The sequence below is a fragment of the Corticium candelabrum genome, chromosome 20, assembly GCF_963422355.1.
Source record: "Corticium candelabrum chromosome 20, ooCorCand1.1, whole genome shotgun sequence".
Taxonomy (NCBI): domain Eukaryota; kingdom Metazoa; phylum Porifera; class Homoscleromorpha; order Homosclerophorida; family Plakinidae; genus Corticium; species Corticium candelabrum.
Genome location: NC_085104.1, coordinates 4479457 through 4492745, shown reverse-complemented (window position 1 = coordinate 4492745; position 13289 = coordinate 4479457). Strand labels below are relative to the sequence as shown.

Genomic DNA, 13289 nt, shown 5'->3' with positions numbered 1-13289 from the left:
TGTAGATGTCGGAGCATCGGTTCGAACAAACGGCTCTACTAGGTGTCGGTATTGCCGTTGACAGGCGCAGAATACAAACCACGACGTGTAGGGACGTGAGTTTGCGTGAAGAGCGCACTACAAGTCGTCGTTTGTGTACAGTGTAGTCTTTGGTAGACAGCAGATATGCATGAGATGTCTTCGTTGATTACAGCTGTAATTGGAAAGGTATGCATTTATGAAACTGAACACTAATGCTGGTCCTAGGACCAACCGCAATATATTGAGAAGAGGCGGTACCATCCCAGACCCGTGGAGGACGATTTTGTATCGGCGCTACACGGGTCTGGGAGGCCGAGGCTACATCTGTAGTCGGACACGGAAACGATTTTTTAAGTAAGGTAGGTCCTATCATGAAATGTGGTCGTGGAGAGGAGAAATTTGAGATTTGTGTACACACACACACGCACACACGCACACACACACACGCACACACGCACACACACACACGCACACACACACACCAAAAAGCTCGATAGAGAGCCCTATAGGACCACGCCCCTTTCTGTTGTGCGACCCGGATTAGAGCCTCGCTACTCTCGGCAATAAATAAATTGTACTTAGATATGAACATGATGCTTGCCAAACTAAGAAGTAACACTGTCACAAGCCTGTGGCCAAGTACACCTCTCTTGTTTCATCACTTTGCCTGTATCTACAGTATTCATACAAATATGGTGTGCCAAGCTAACTGTCAATGCACCAATGTATTAGCGCAATGCTTGCATGTATTGTGTAGTAACATCCTGTCTAGAACTAACAACTAATTAAAAAATTAATCTAACCTGTTGTGCCACTTGTGTAACAAATTGTTGACACTGCAGTTTCATTTGAAGGCTACACCAACATAAATTAGACGACACGTTAAACCTACCATGCAAAGCCAGCTCCATACAAGCATCATAATGTACAACAGAATTCCATACAATGAACAGTTCACTTTCTAAGCTACAAACACAAAATGAAAAGTTTGATTTATCATAAATAATCAATTAAGTTCATATGCTAAATAAATGTTAACTGAATACCACATATTCATTATACGTTCATTACATTTTGCAACTAAAAAGTCCAAATAAACAACCACTAAAATTAAATGATAAATTTAATATCACCTAAATTACATTCTTACAGTTTAATCAATTAACGATAGTTCAACAGTAGTTTACTGTACTTGTAAAATCATGCATGAGTATGGTAACACTAAATTTGGTATATACACTGGTGATTCTATTAAGCACCACTACAACTTAGGATTTCAGTAAATTATATGTACTAATAATATTAAATATCAATAATCTAATGTGAGTACACACATTCAATTTTCATGAAACCTAGCCATGCCTACAGAAAGTTCAAATACAAATAGCTAGTAGAAACTACAAAGTAGCTTCTAATAGTAGCCATGTCCCGTATCATTTCTTTCCTTAAACCAATTACCTACTACAACAGCACACAAGAGCTGACCTGCAAATAAAATGCTCAACTTGGTCATTATCTGCATGGGCAGTATGCATGCCTCATTTGTATTTGTATCGGCCCTGTAGCTGAAATTGTAAATGGGTTCTCTTCACCAACCCATCCAATTTACAAGCCATTACCACAGATCTCTTAGAGCCAACCACTAATTGTTGTCAGAGGTTTAACAGTGTGATCAGTGATGGTCAAGTACTGTACCAAGCACCTGACTATAGAAGTGTTGTCAGGTTGTGTGTGTGTGTGTGTGTGTGTGTGTGTGTGTGTGTGTGTGTGTGTGCATTCATGTGAACTCAAGTGCCTAATTAAGCAGACTCTGTGTACCTTGTGGGGTAATGAAGCAGCTGCACCCTCATTCTGCACAATGTAATTGAAACAATCAGTTTCTCAACATCAGACCAATAACAGAACTCAACTTCTACTTCATCCATGGAGACAATTGTTAGGCCCAGTCTACCAGCTATGTCAAGCTCTGCTTGCTGCACTTTTCCAATCTTCACAATATTCTTCAACAACGGACACTGTGAGCATTGATCAAACAGCAATGAAACTTTTACAGGATCACAAACCACAGTTGAAAGTTCAGCTGCAAAACAATAAACCTACTCACTAATCTTGCATCTTCAATGCCTTTAAAATTCTTAAATAAACAAATATTATACATGTTCAAATAAATATATTAAACATACTGAAATAAATCCTAGTAGTAGTAGAACATTTGCATAACCTGAAAATGCATCGCACCAAATTATTCTGATAATATTAAATCCTTAACTGTCAACTGTGTATATAAACACAGTAGCTAGAATGGTATTCAAAGCACACTGCCTAGGTCAAACCATTTGCAATAATTTCATAGATACAATAATGACATAACCTTATATCTATATAACCAAGCCAGATTCCCTAAACCTGCAAAAGTAAACAGCACAACTGCAACAAAGCGAGAAGTAATCTATCTTCCTTATACCATTTCTATTTGTCACTCTCTGGATAACCAAGAGCAGATTCTAACAAACTGAAGATGGAAATTTTTGTAAGACCCCTAATTTGACTATCTTGTTACTACAAAACCTACTACAGCTATCTCACAAATTGCTTAATCTTACTTGCATTGTAGCAGCCTCTGAAGGGAAAAAACTGTGGATATTAGCAAGTGCACAGAAATCAGACAAACACGGCTAAAATGTACTGGAAGATGAAGCAGCGAACAGCTGCATCTACAATGACGTCAGTATAAAATACCCTATTCTACAATTAAACCAAAATGTTGGACTAAGTAGGAATATTCAGCATGTGCCAATTATGTAATGTAGAAAAATGATATAAACTTAACTCATGAACACCGGCCACCTGTACTTATACAAATTTAATAAAAGTACACAAACATAGTCATGCACACACACCCACACAAAGATACAGACACAGACACAAACACAAATTTACAGACAGACAGACAGACAGACAGACATTTTGGAAGATGGGGACATGATGCTCTCAGTTTCTTAATCGACTGTCCATTCTCTCAACAGATGAAGATGGAAGGAAGAACAGCAGAGAGTTCCAAGACGTACTGGCGTTGCTGTTTGTCTATAGCATTGCAAAGATGCAATGCTAATGTGATTAGTAGAAATTAGGAAGAGCAGGACAGTTTAAAAACTCTCTGAATGTTGATGAAGCATTTGTTAATTATAAGTAGTTGAGCTTTGTTGTGTGGCCCATTGTGGGCTTTGGACTGGTGTTTGGACAATTAGACTGTAATAGTGCACATGTATAAAAATATATGTATTGACAGACAGACAGACAGACAGACAGACAGACAGACAGACAGACAGACAGACAGGGATGTACAGGAAAGTAGAGGGACTTGCACGTTAGATTGTCGAATATAGTCTTCCAGGTCCTTCGGGCCTTGAAAATATGTTTAGAAAATGTATTAGACTTTGAGAACATTATAGCAATCTGTAGTTTGCGTTTCACTGTAATAGCTGTAATTTATGAAAATATACTACCATTGACAGACAGACAGACAGACAGACAGACAGACAGACAGACAGACAGACCCAAACAGATAAACAGACAAACCAGCAGGTAAACAGACAAACCAGCAGGCAGGCAGGCAGACAGACAGACAAACAGACAAACAAAATCAGATCAACTTCAAGACCACGTGGCGATCAACCATTTCAGTGACACTACCATAATGTAATGCGAAAGTCATCTTAGACAAAAATATTTGCATAGCGAGATTACTGTAGATCGTCGAAATGTAGTGTACTCAGTGTAATTTTGAAAACTTTATGATCGTATGGCCCTGTTGTATGAGTGTTACTGAGGACATTTCTCTTTTAAGTTGCCCATGATGTAAAAATCTTTGATTTAAATGGGAAATGTATCTATTGAGACAACCAGCCAGCCAGCCAGCCAGCCAGCCAGCCAGCCAGCCAGCCAGCCAGCCATACAGACAGATCCAACATTGGCAAGTTCATTGATTCTTGGTGAAAAATATTTTTGGTAGAAGTGTAATGCGAAGTTATCATCAGAAAACTGTTATTTCTCGAGGTTGAAAACATGGATGCTGAACCATTCAGCAAACAGTTTTTCAGTCATTGACTGCAGGACTTTTTTTTATTATGATAGGCTTCAAGAGTGGTTGTGTTTTCCTTAGGTTTAGATCTTATTGTTGTTAGCTTACTCATTAGTTGTGAACTCGTAAACTTTTTTAATTTATCAGTGATGTATTCGTTCGTAATAATGCTCATACCAAAATAATGTCCATGCCCGCATATGCACCCGAGTGCAGCAGGTCAGAACTTTAGCCTGAAATAGCGCCTATGCCCAAGTATATGTCCAGAATATACATGCACAGAATAAACAAAATGGTGTCCGCAGAACGTCCGTCTCTGTCTGTGTGAGTTTGATGACCTGGTGTCAGCGTTGAGTGAAAGTGCTTACCACTAGACTCATTTGCTGACACTGATACTGTTGACGAGTTTCAGGCTGACTACTCTGGTTAGCGTGTGTATACGTAGCATTTAGATTCTGCGTGTATGCTGATGCTGTACGAATACCAGTACCTTTGATCTTGCAAAGGGATAATTGCAGGCATTTGTGGTATTTCTGTTTTCAAGTGTTTAGATGATGACTTGCGAAATGACAGCATTTAGCAACCATGTATACGCCTAGGACCAAAACAACGCCCATGCCCTAGTATATGCCTGGAAAAAGCATTCTTTTCTATAAACCTAGAATGTTATTACCAGCGAATACGATAGTTTGAATTTGATGTTTGGAAAATATACAACAAACACACACACACATTTTACTGATATAGACACAAAGCATACATTGATTAATGATGAAAGAAAATTCATTAGTTCCCAGAGTGTCGTAAAGAGGAACTAGCACAAGACCAAATGCATTTACTGCCTGTTCAGTGATGACCCACTAAAAAAAGAACAAAGAACAGAGATAATATATAGCACCAATAATCATTAGAATCACAGATAAAGTTGCCTCTGGTCGATTCTTTGCATAAAGTCCTATGTATTTAGATGACTCAGTATTTCCACAAGAAAACTTCTTGATCAGACCAGACCCAAACCACGTGGCATGATCGTTCACCTATAAAAGAACAATACTTGTACACAATATGCAGATTTCCATTGAACAAACACAGTGCAAACTTCACTACACTCTACATATGACACATTTGAGGTAAACCTGTCTGTAACCTGGAAATATCTAAATAAGTCATGTGAAGCTCAGAGACAGAGTTTACAGGATTCACTGGTTTGTTAATTAAATGATTAGATGTTCCAAGAATTAAAATGTACTCCTAATATCTTTTTTCGTCCATCTGCAACCACTACAGTTAATCTGCATATGGTAAGAGTTTTCTGTTTCATTTCTCTGCTTGTGGTTACATTCATGTATGTCGTATTCCTCAAGTTCACAACTGAGCACTTTGCAGTCGCAAGCAAAATATTTCTGAACACTGCGTGTGCCAATATTGCATTTGCACAAAGACTACCGGCATCTACACAGGTACGATTATTCTTCTGTCAGAGCAATCACACAGTAGTGCTTCAGAAGTCTTTATCTAAGAGATCATTATCAGAATGTATGTAAATTTAGTATTACTATAAAGATCAGCATTGACGTTAATACAATGCAGTAGTATGTGTTTAGGTCACCTGGTGTGAGTACAGTGTATGTGTATTTGTAGTTGTAGTAATGTTTGTGGTGTATGATAGCATACATTGCAGGTGTTTGGTTTAAATGAGAACTGCACAACTATCCTCCTGTGACGTTTGAGTGACAGTGGGAAGTGGGAAGGACACAACTGGTATTTATTTTGAGCTGTCTGAACTAGGACAGACTTGTATGACCATAACAGTGTTCTGGTAGTGTTGCTAATTCAACAAAACCTCTGTATGGTATTAACGAGTGGTAATGCCTCTTGCTGTTGGGATGTATGTCTTCTCCATGAATCATTAGCACCATTATGAGGATGCCATATGTTAACATTCTAACTCCTCTACTCCTAATGGTTGTCTGTTCACTGCCCGTGCTATAAACTTTACTACTGCAGTATCTCATTTACAGAATGCAACATTGTCGTCTTAAAACTTAGCTGACTTTTCTTCATTTTCTTGGATGCACAAACTACTTTCCCATATTACTGATTGTTTGTCCTTCATCACAGACCATGTCTCACTCTTTTTCTGTATGCAAAATCTTTCCAAGTCCAAAATCTCCAAACCAAAACAGCTGCACATCCATTCTGCATGCCATGTCCAAAACCAACATCCTCCCAATCTCACGACAGCCGCATTAACTGCACCATAGAATCTCCAAGATCAGTTGCCTATAGCACCGATATCAGATCCATATTGATCAGGCACAACACCTAACAGTTCTATTCATTGTTTAGAGGGCAATACATTTCTATATATACTAATGTTCACATCCTCGTCCCTCACACACTTGTAATCAAATGTAAACTAAGTTAATCCACGATCTGAAATGCTGTGCTGCACTACAGTAGGACGTCACTTATCTGAACAGCAGTTAACTGAACGTGTTGGTCTACCGGACAGCCTGTGGCTCAGACTCACTATAGCTTTGCGTGCACAAAACGGTAATGCGCATGAGCATCAGAGTACATGTGTAATTCTTATCCATGTAATGTTTTCCATATTATGCGTAAGTGTATGCAAGTTATGCTTCCCCGAATGCAAGCCTGTTGTCTGAACCAGGGAGATGACTAATTTAAACTGATTTTATTATACTTCAAATAAACCATTTCTAGTTAATGCTGCATTTTACTTCAGATGAAACCTTGCATTTCATTCAATGATTGCTTTGAATAAATGAGATACTTATTGGTAAGTCTTAGAAATTATGCTGCATTTCATCCTACAATGTCCCTATCTGTTGCTGATACATTTCTGAATGCAATTTAACAGCTTGTACGAAAGTTGGGAGCTGTCTAAGAAATCCCTGTCTGTGATATAGCAATGTCAAAAAAGCCACAGACAAAGAAGCTAAAATGAGTCGTTTGTTGTTATGGTTCTTGATGTGGTATAATAATACATAAAGTACGTACCAACACCTAGCCTCGGATTCCAAGACCTTTTACATGGGCGTGTCAAGTAGGCGTCAGTTATCTGAACTATTCAGAGATACAAACGAACAAGTCAGAGAAAGGAAGTGTTCGGATAAGTGACATCCTACTGTACTTTTTACATGCACAAAATGGTAATACAAGCTATGCGATCAAACCTTCTATTTTACCATTGGCACAGCTCATAAATCAAGTACTCATCTCAAAGTAACCCATCAGACAGATAAAAATGCGTGAAAGTTGTTCAATATGCTGAGATATTGAGTTGTGCCTTTGCCTCCTTTGACACAGCTCATAAATCAAGTACCAATCTCAATATGTAAACCATCAGACAGATATTAAAGATCCATGCTGATGTGTTAGTTTCAATATACTCAAGAGAAACAATGATTTAAAATGTTTACGTAAAACTAGTATTCATATTCAAATACCTAAACCTGGATAGCATTTTCAATGATCTAATTTTGACCACGCTGCAAACATTGACGTGAACAGTAGTTAGATCCAATGGCTTTTGCAAACATACAATGCTCTAATTTGAAATCAAGTTTGGCTACCATCACTAATGCACAGTTGTGTGACTGCCTACTTGAAGCTGTGTTACAAGACCAAAACTTCTACCTGGTTGTATGTCAGCCACTGAAAGTCAGCATTCCTTGCTGTCCGATAGCCCACACATGGCTGATCACCTAAAAACAACGACAGTCAACAAAATCTGTGTTTATTTCATATCAGTATTTGTTATTTTGTGTCATCTATTACATAAGCTTTCAAAAATCAAATTATCTATTAATAATGCAAACTATTTGGCTTTGACTCTGTATGAAGTAATGAGTAAAGACCTGTAAAGCATGTAGTGGCCTTGTAATCAGATATGTATGACCATTGTAAGAAATCAGGTGTGCAGCTATGAGAGCTTTCTTAAAATGTAACATCAAACTCGATCACTATGGCGATACAGGCATTAACTTTATGTATTGTCATCAACAACCTAGACAAACAGTGTGCTTATAGTGTGTTGTCTCCCTTTTCAACATGCCATTACAATGTGCTAGCCTGAACAGTTGAGAAACAGCATGTCAATTTCAGAAAGAGAAACAGTCCGATTCCAATATTACCAAGCTGAGTACCACAAACACTGATGATATATAGAGTAGCTAAAACGTTGCCATACAAGAAGATATAGGTGAGAACCACTACTAACACATCAGTCTTAGTAAAATAGATGCACTCCCCCATCCAGACACAAGATTTACAACTACAGCAATCATAACAAATAGAGTAGATAACTACAAAAACACAATATTGAGACTAAGTTTTTCAATAAGATCCAAGTCAAACTAACCTGACAGCTACGATAAAATGAAATTTCCTTATGTCAAGTACACAACAAGTGCTGGTACTGTACAATGATAATCTTATCTCCTCACAAACAAAACAATAATCAAGATTCTTTGTGTTTATTGCACAATATCCCTCAGTTTTTCCATATCATGCATGCACTTTGCTACATTTGTATTCACAACAAAAACATGGAAGAGATTTGTCAGCTTGCCCCAAAACTAAATTTCTTCACCTAGCAATAATGACCAACCTTTACTGATTTATCTGCTGATGCCTAACTTGGTTAGTATATATTTCCCATTAGCGAGCGAAGGCAGAGCCAGCAGCCTAGAGCCTATCTCTGGAATGCTCCTTAACAATCTGCCATGTTTGATCATCACTATCAAAGTTTAATTCTAGCGGTCTGATATAGAATGTCTGAGGATACGACAACTACACTGCCAGTTAAAGAAGCACCATGACAGCATCAGTTAACCTAGCCACCAGTGCTTATGTAAAGCACTATTGTCACTTGTCTGCAAAATTTGCCGCAGATAATCATGAATGTATTGTTGACAGTGATAGCAATGCAATATCCAAGTGTACTGGAAATATATATATATATATATATATGTGTGTGTGTGTGTGTGTGTGTGTGTGTGTGTGTGTGTGTGTGTGTGTGTGTGTGTGTGTGTGTGTGTGTGTGTGTGTGTGTGTGTGTGTGTGTGTGTGTGTGTGTGTGTGTGTGTGTGTGTGTGTGTGTGTGTGTGTGTGTGTGTGTGTGTGTGTGTGTGTGTGTGTGTGTGTGTGTGTGTGTGTGTGTGTGTGTGTGTGTGTGTGTGTGTGTGTGTGTGTGTGTGTGTGTGTGTGTGTGTGTGTGTGTGTGTGTGTGTGTGTGTGTGTGTGTGTGTGTGTGTGTGTGTGTGTGTGTGTGTGTGTGTGTGTGTGTGTGTGTGTGTGTGTGTGTGTGTGTGTGTGTGTGTGTGTGTGTATGTATATACTAAAAGATTGTTCATTTTTTGGCATTTTCACGAGCATACAAAGCGCATGCTTTCCTACCCCTATCCCTTACGTGAAAGCGGACAACAAAGTGTTGCTAACCTGCAAAAGTACAATTTTCACATATTCAGTATCGTGAAAAAGGCTGTATCAGCATGCAACCCATCAAATGCACATTGAGATGTTGCGTGCAAACACCTATAACTCTTGGATTTAATCACTGATAAAAGTTGAGTAGGTCCTGAGGCAAAATGGCAAGCTGAGGTATCATAGTGGCATGTTGCATGCAAATACTTGGTGGCCTTCGTTGTGACATGTCAATGGAGGTTCACCTATTGTATACAGTTACAGATGTATCCATGTGTATGTCTGATTATTAATACGAAAGAAAACAGTCAGCTTGGCACAGTTTGGTCAAACATGCAAATGCAAGTCAGTCAAGCTGGGACCATGCTAGAGTTGGCTGACCTGGTTTGGTGTGGCCTGCTACAATGTTAATTTCAGCTATGAGCCTGGGAACGGGACTTGTAAAAGCCATGTGACCTAGTGAGTAGTGTACTCAAAACATGTATGGCTGGAACAAATTCCAGTCTGTGACTATGTGTGCGGATGTGTGACTATGTGTGCAGATGTCTGCCATGCTCAGAAATGTGCCATGACCTTAGTTTGGTCCAATCACAAAGCAATATTTGTGATTTGTTGTACATAGCAACTAGATCTAGAGAAAATGGACAAATTGCCAATCAAATCTGTGAAACATGCTAAGTGTTTTTACCAGAACAGTATAATTTATGTTTGTGATTGCCAGGTCTTGTCGGGGATAAACAACAGAAGGTACCTGTATGCAACTGCTAACGTAAAATCAACCACTTTCATGGCTCACGGCCTTTACATGGGAACCACATTTCACATTTATCTGACTCTCTCCGAAGACCACAGTGTAAATGATAGCCTTGTACCCAAGCCCTAATGTGAGGATGCAGGACAGACCCTGATACAAATTTTCTGGAACTTTGAGCTGATTAAAGGAGTGCTCAAACCACCAAGTGCCATATGTAGCAAGACATGGAAGATGGCGAAACAATTTCTGTGTCGAATATTGCATGCACAGAGTCCTCATGCAGTAATTCCATTTAAGAGCTGTTTATTCACCTTGTAGTTTGTGGCAGCAATTTAAAAATTATAAGCCTAGACCTTCATTACATCTTCCTAGCTTGTAGTCAAACAAACATGGTGACAGGTGAAAGCACTACTTCTTGTACCCCATTGCAACTAGTAGCCAGATAAACACGTCTTTCCTGTTTTACACATGCTGTAGAACTACCCTGCTGGTGCTTCAGCTCTACATTAAAAAGTTAAAGAGTAACTGCAACGCAAAAATCAAAAATTCTTTTATGTTGGAAATTGATAGTTCTAGTTGCATACATGACAGGAAAAATAGTATTAGATTTTTAAGTTAAGTCTTCGCTGAGATATAGCATGTCAAAGTTGCTTCCGGTTCTTCAACTTCCGGTAACTCGTTATAACAGGCATAGCATAGTGTGACGTCACTGAGGGAAGACTCCACGCTAGCATGTATTGTAAACAAAGGAATTTGTGGTGAAAGAATGGTTCGGTGTTGCGTGGCTGCAGGATGCACCAATTCACGCAAGTCATACGCAATCATGTTTCGATTTCTGAACATCCCCAAGCTAAGGAAAGAGTGGGAATCGCAAAATATTGAGGACAATTGCAGAGATGTTTGTGTTGTCCGGGCGACTGCTACTGAGTACAACGCGTCTTACTGAGTGGACAGGAGTCTGCAGTAGCCACTTTTAGCCTGATTGCTTCGAGATACGTACAGCCAAGTCTAGTCAAGAGCTTGGTCTGGGTTGTAGAAGAGCGAAATTGAGGCCACCATTTTCCATCTACCTGCCTCCACACTTCAAGGTCGCAGCACTCTGGAACCTTTGCAAAAGAAAAGGAGAGCCGTAATTGAGAAGTGGGAAGGTAAGGAAGACTCTCATGCAGGACTAAAAGTACTGCAAATGGCTAGGAGAGGTCAAACTCTTGATGCCTCTAGATAGACTCGCCTCTTGATCATCATGTGTAGTAAATGCAGTCGTATGCGTTACAGTATACTGTACAGTGAAGTCAAACCTTGTGTCAACGTGAATTCAACGTACGTATTTCAACTTATTTTATTCTCTTTCTCACGTACAGCAATACAGTTTTGCATGAACTCACCAGTACACTGCACCACTATTGTTGCTAGTATTCGACATTATTATCGTGTCATTATTTGAGACAACCTCAAATACGTTTTGACAGCACACGCACTCGACACGAGTACGTATCCATCATCTCACAATGACCGCAGCTGAAACCTGTGGATGTTGTTTACTTACATGGATGTGCATCGATTACGTTGCTAACTCCTACTTCTACTTGCAATGATGAGAGGCTATCGGATAGTCTGTCCTCTTCCTCGTCCGCTTCCAAGGCAGCAGGCGATCTCAAAGCTTCAGAGGCATTGTCGCTGAACTCAAACCTGTGTGGTCTAATCACTACGTATACTTATTAATGGCTCCCAGCAGATCTTCTTCATCCTGCGATTCATGCAATGACAGAACGTTATCATCACGTAAAAACTACCAGAGGGCTCTTCAGAAGACTCGCTGTTGTTGCTGTCGCCTCCACCCTAGCAGCGTTGCCTTGGATATGAAGATTTAGTCATTTTTACAGGTCGCTGACAATACAGATGCACACGTGTCTCCCCTCAGTGACGTCACACTACACCACGCGCATTATAATGCATTACTGGAAGTTGAAGAACCGGAAGCAACTTTGACGTGCTATATCTCAGCGAAGACTTAACTTAAAAATCTAAACTATTTTTCCTGTCATGTATGCAACTAGGACTATCAATTTCCAACATAAAAGAATTTTTGATTTTTGCGTTGCAGTTACCCTTTAAAGTTTACCAAGGGAATGAGAGTAGACTGTCCTGTCATATTGAAAGCAAAACTGCTTTTTTCACCAACCCCACATTAAAAGCTAAAGTTTACCGAGAGAATGAGAGTGGACTGTCCTGTCATATTGAAACCAGAACTGCTTTTTTCACCAGCCACTATCATCGTTTCAAGCTCCAGAAAATGCCAGTTCCGCATGCCTGAAGATATTAATTACCCTATTCAGAGTAATCTATATGCATGCAAAAATTGCGTACGTCCCTTCCCTGTACAAGCAGGAGGGCCTAGTTATGAAGTCTAAGCAATGCTGGTTTGTTCAACAATTCACACCTCAGACCAATACACTCAACTACACCAGTCATGAGTAGGGGTCATTTACTATTGTCCTTTTTAATCAATTCAGATTCGAGACAAAGTGGGTGGGTGAGCGGGTAAGCCCTCCACCAGAATTTAAAATACTAATTTTAATGACGTCATATCCTTGTCTTCCTTCAGACCAGTACACTGTACTTGCTGCCAGTGTCATTCAGTCCATGAGATTTAAATGCTAAAGAAATGTTCCAATGTTCACGGTAGCGATTCAATGAAGTTATACTCAATCACAAACAATCAGCTGTTCTCACATTGTGCACATGTGCAGGAGCAATCATGATGTCTCAGCTGACTCTCTTTGGTTCATATGCTAAAAGGCGTTCCTTCTGAATCCTCCCGACACACAGTACAAGCAGTTTACTAGAGCCTTGTGGCAACTAAAAGTTGTGATAACAGAAATAGAAGTGATTAGTGAGCTCAGAAGCAATGGAAAGAGAAAGATGACACCCAGTGTCAACAAGCTGCTGAAAAGAGTCAGCAGCAAAATAGCAGTGCAGCCT

At 39.4% G+C, this 13289-nt stretch overlaps 1 protein-coding gene across 1 annotated transcript in view; it reads right to left on the bottom strand.

Moving 5' to 3' along the window:
• Positions 1-13289, bottom strand: part of LOC134195430 (long-chain-fatty-acid--CoA ligase 5-like) — a 43426-nt gene that overhangs the window by 25298 nt on the left and 4839 nt on the right. The window contains exons 3-8 of the mRNA XM_062664452.1: positions 7766-7833; positions 5032-5139; positions 4863-4962; positions 1932-2101; positions 1840-1872; positions 825-876 (exon numbers count right to left, since the gene is read on the bottom strand). Of these exons, the coding sequence (XP_062520436.1) occupies positions 825-876; positions 1840-1872; positions 1932-2101; positions 4863-4962; positions 5032-5139; positions 7766-7833 (531 nt within the window). The remainder of the gene's footprint in view (positions 1-824; positions 877-1839; positions 1873-1931; positions 2102-4862; positions 4963-5031; positions 5140-7765; positions 7834-13289) is intronic.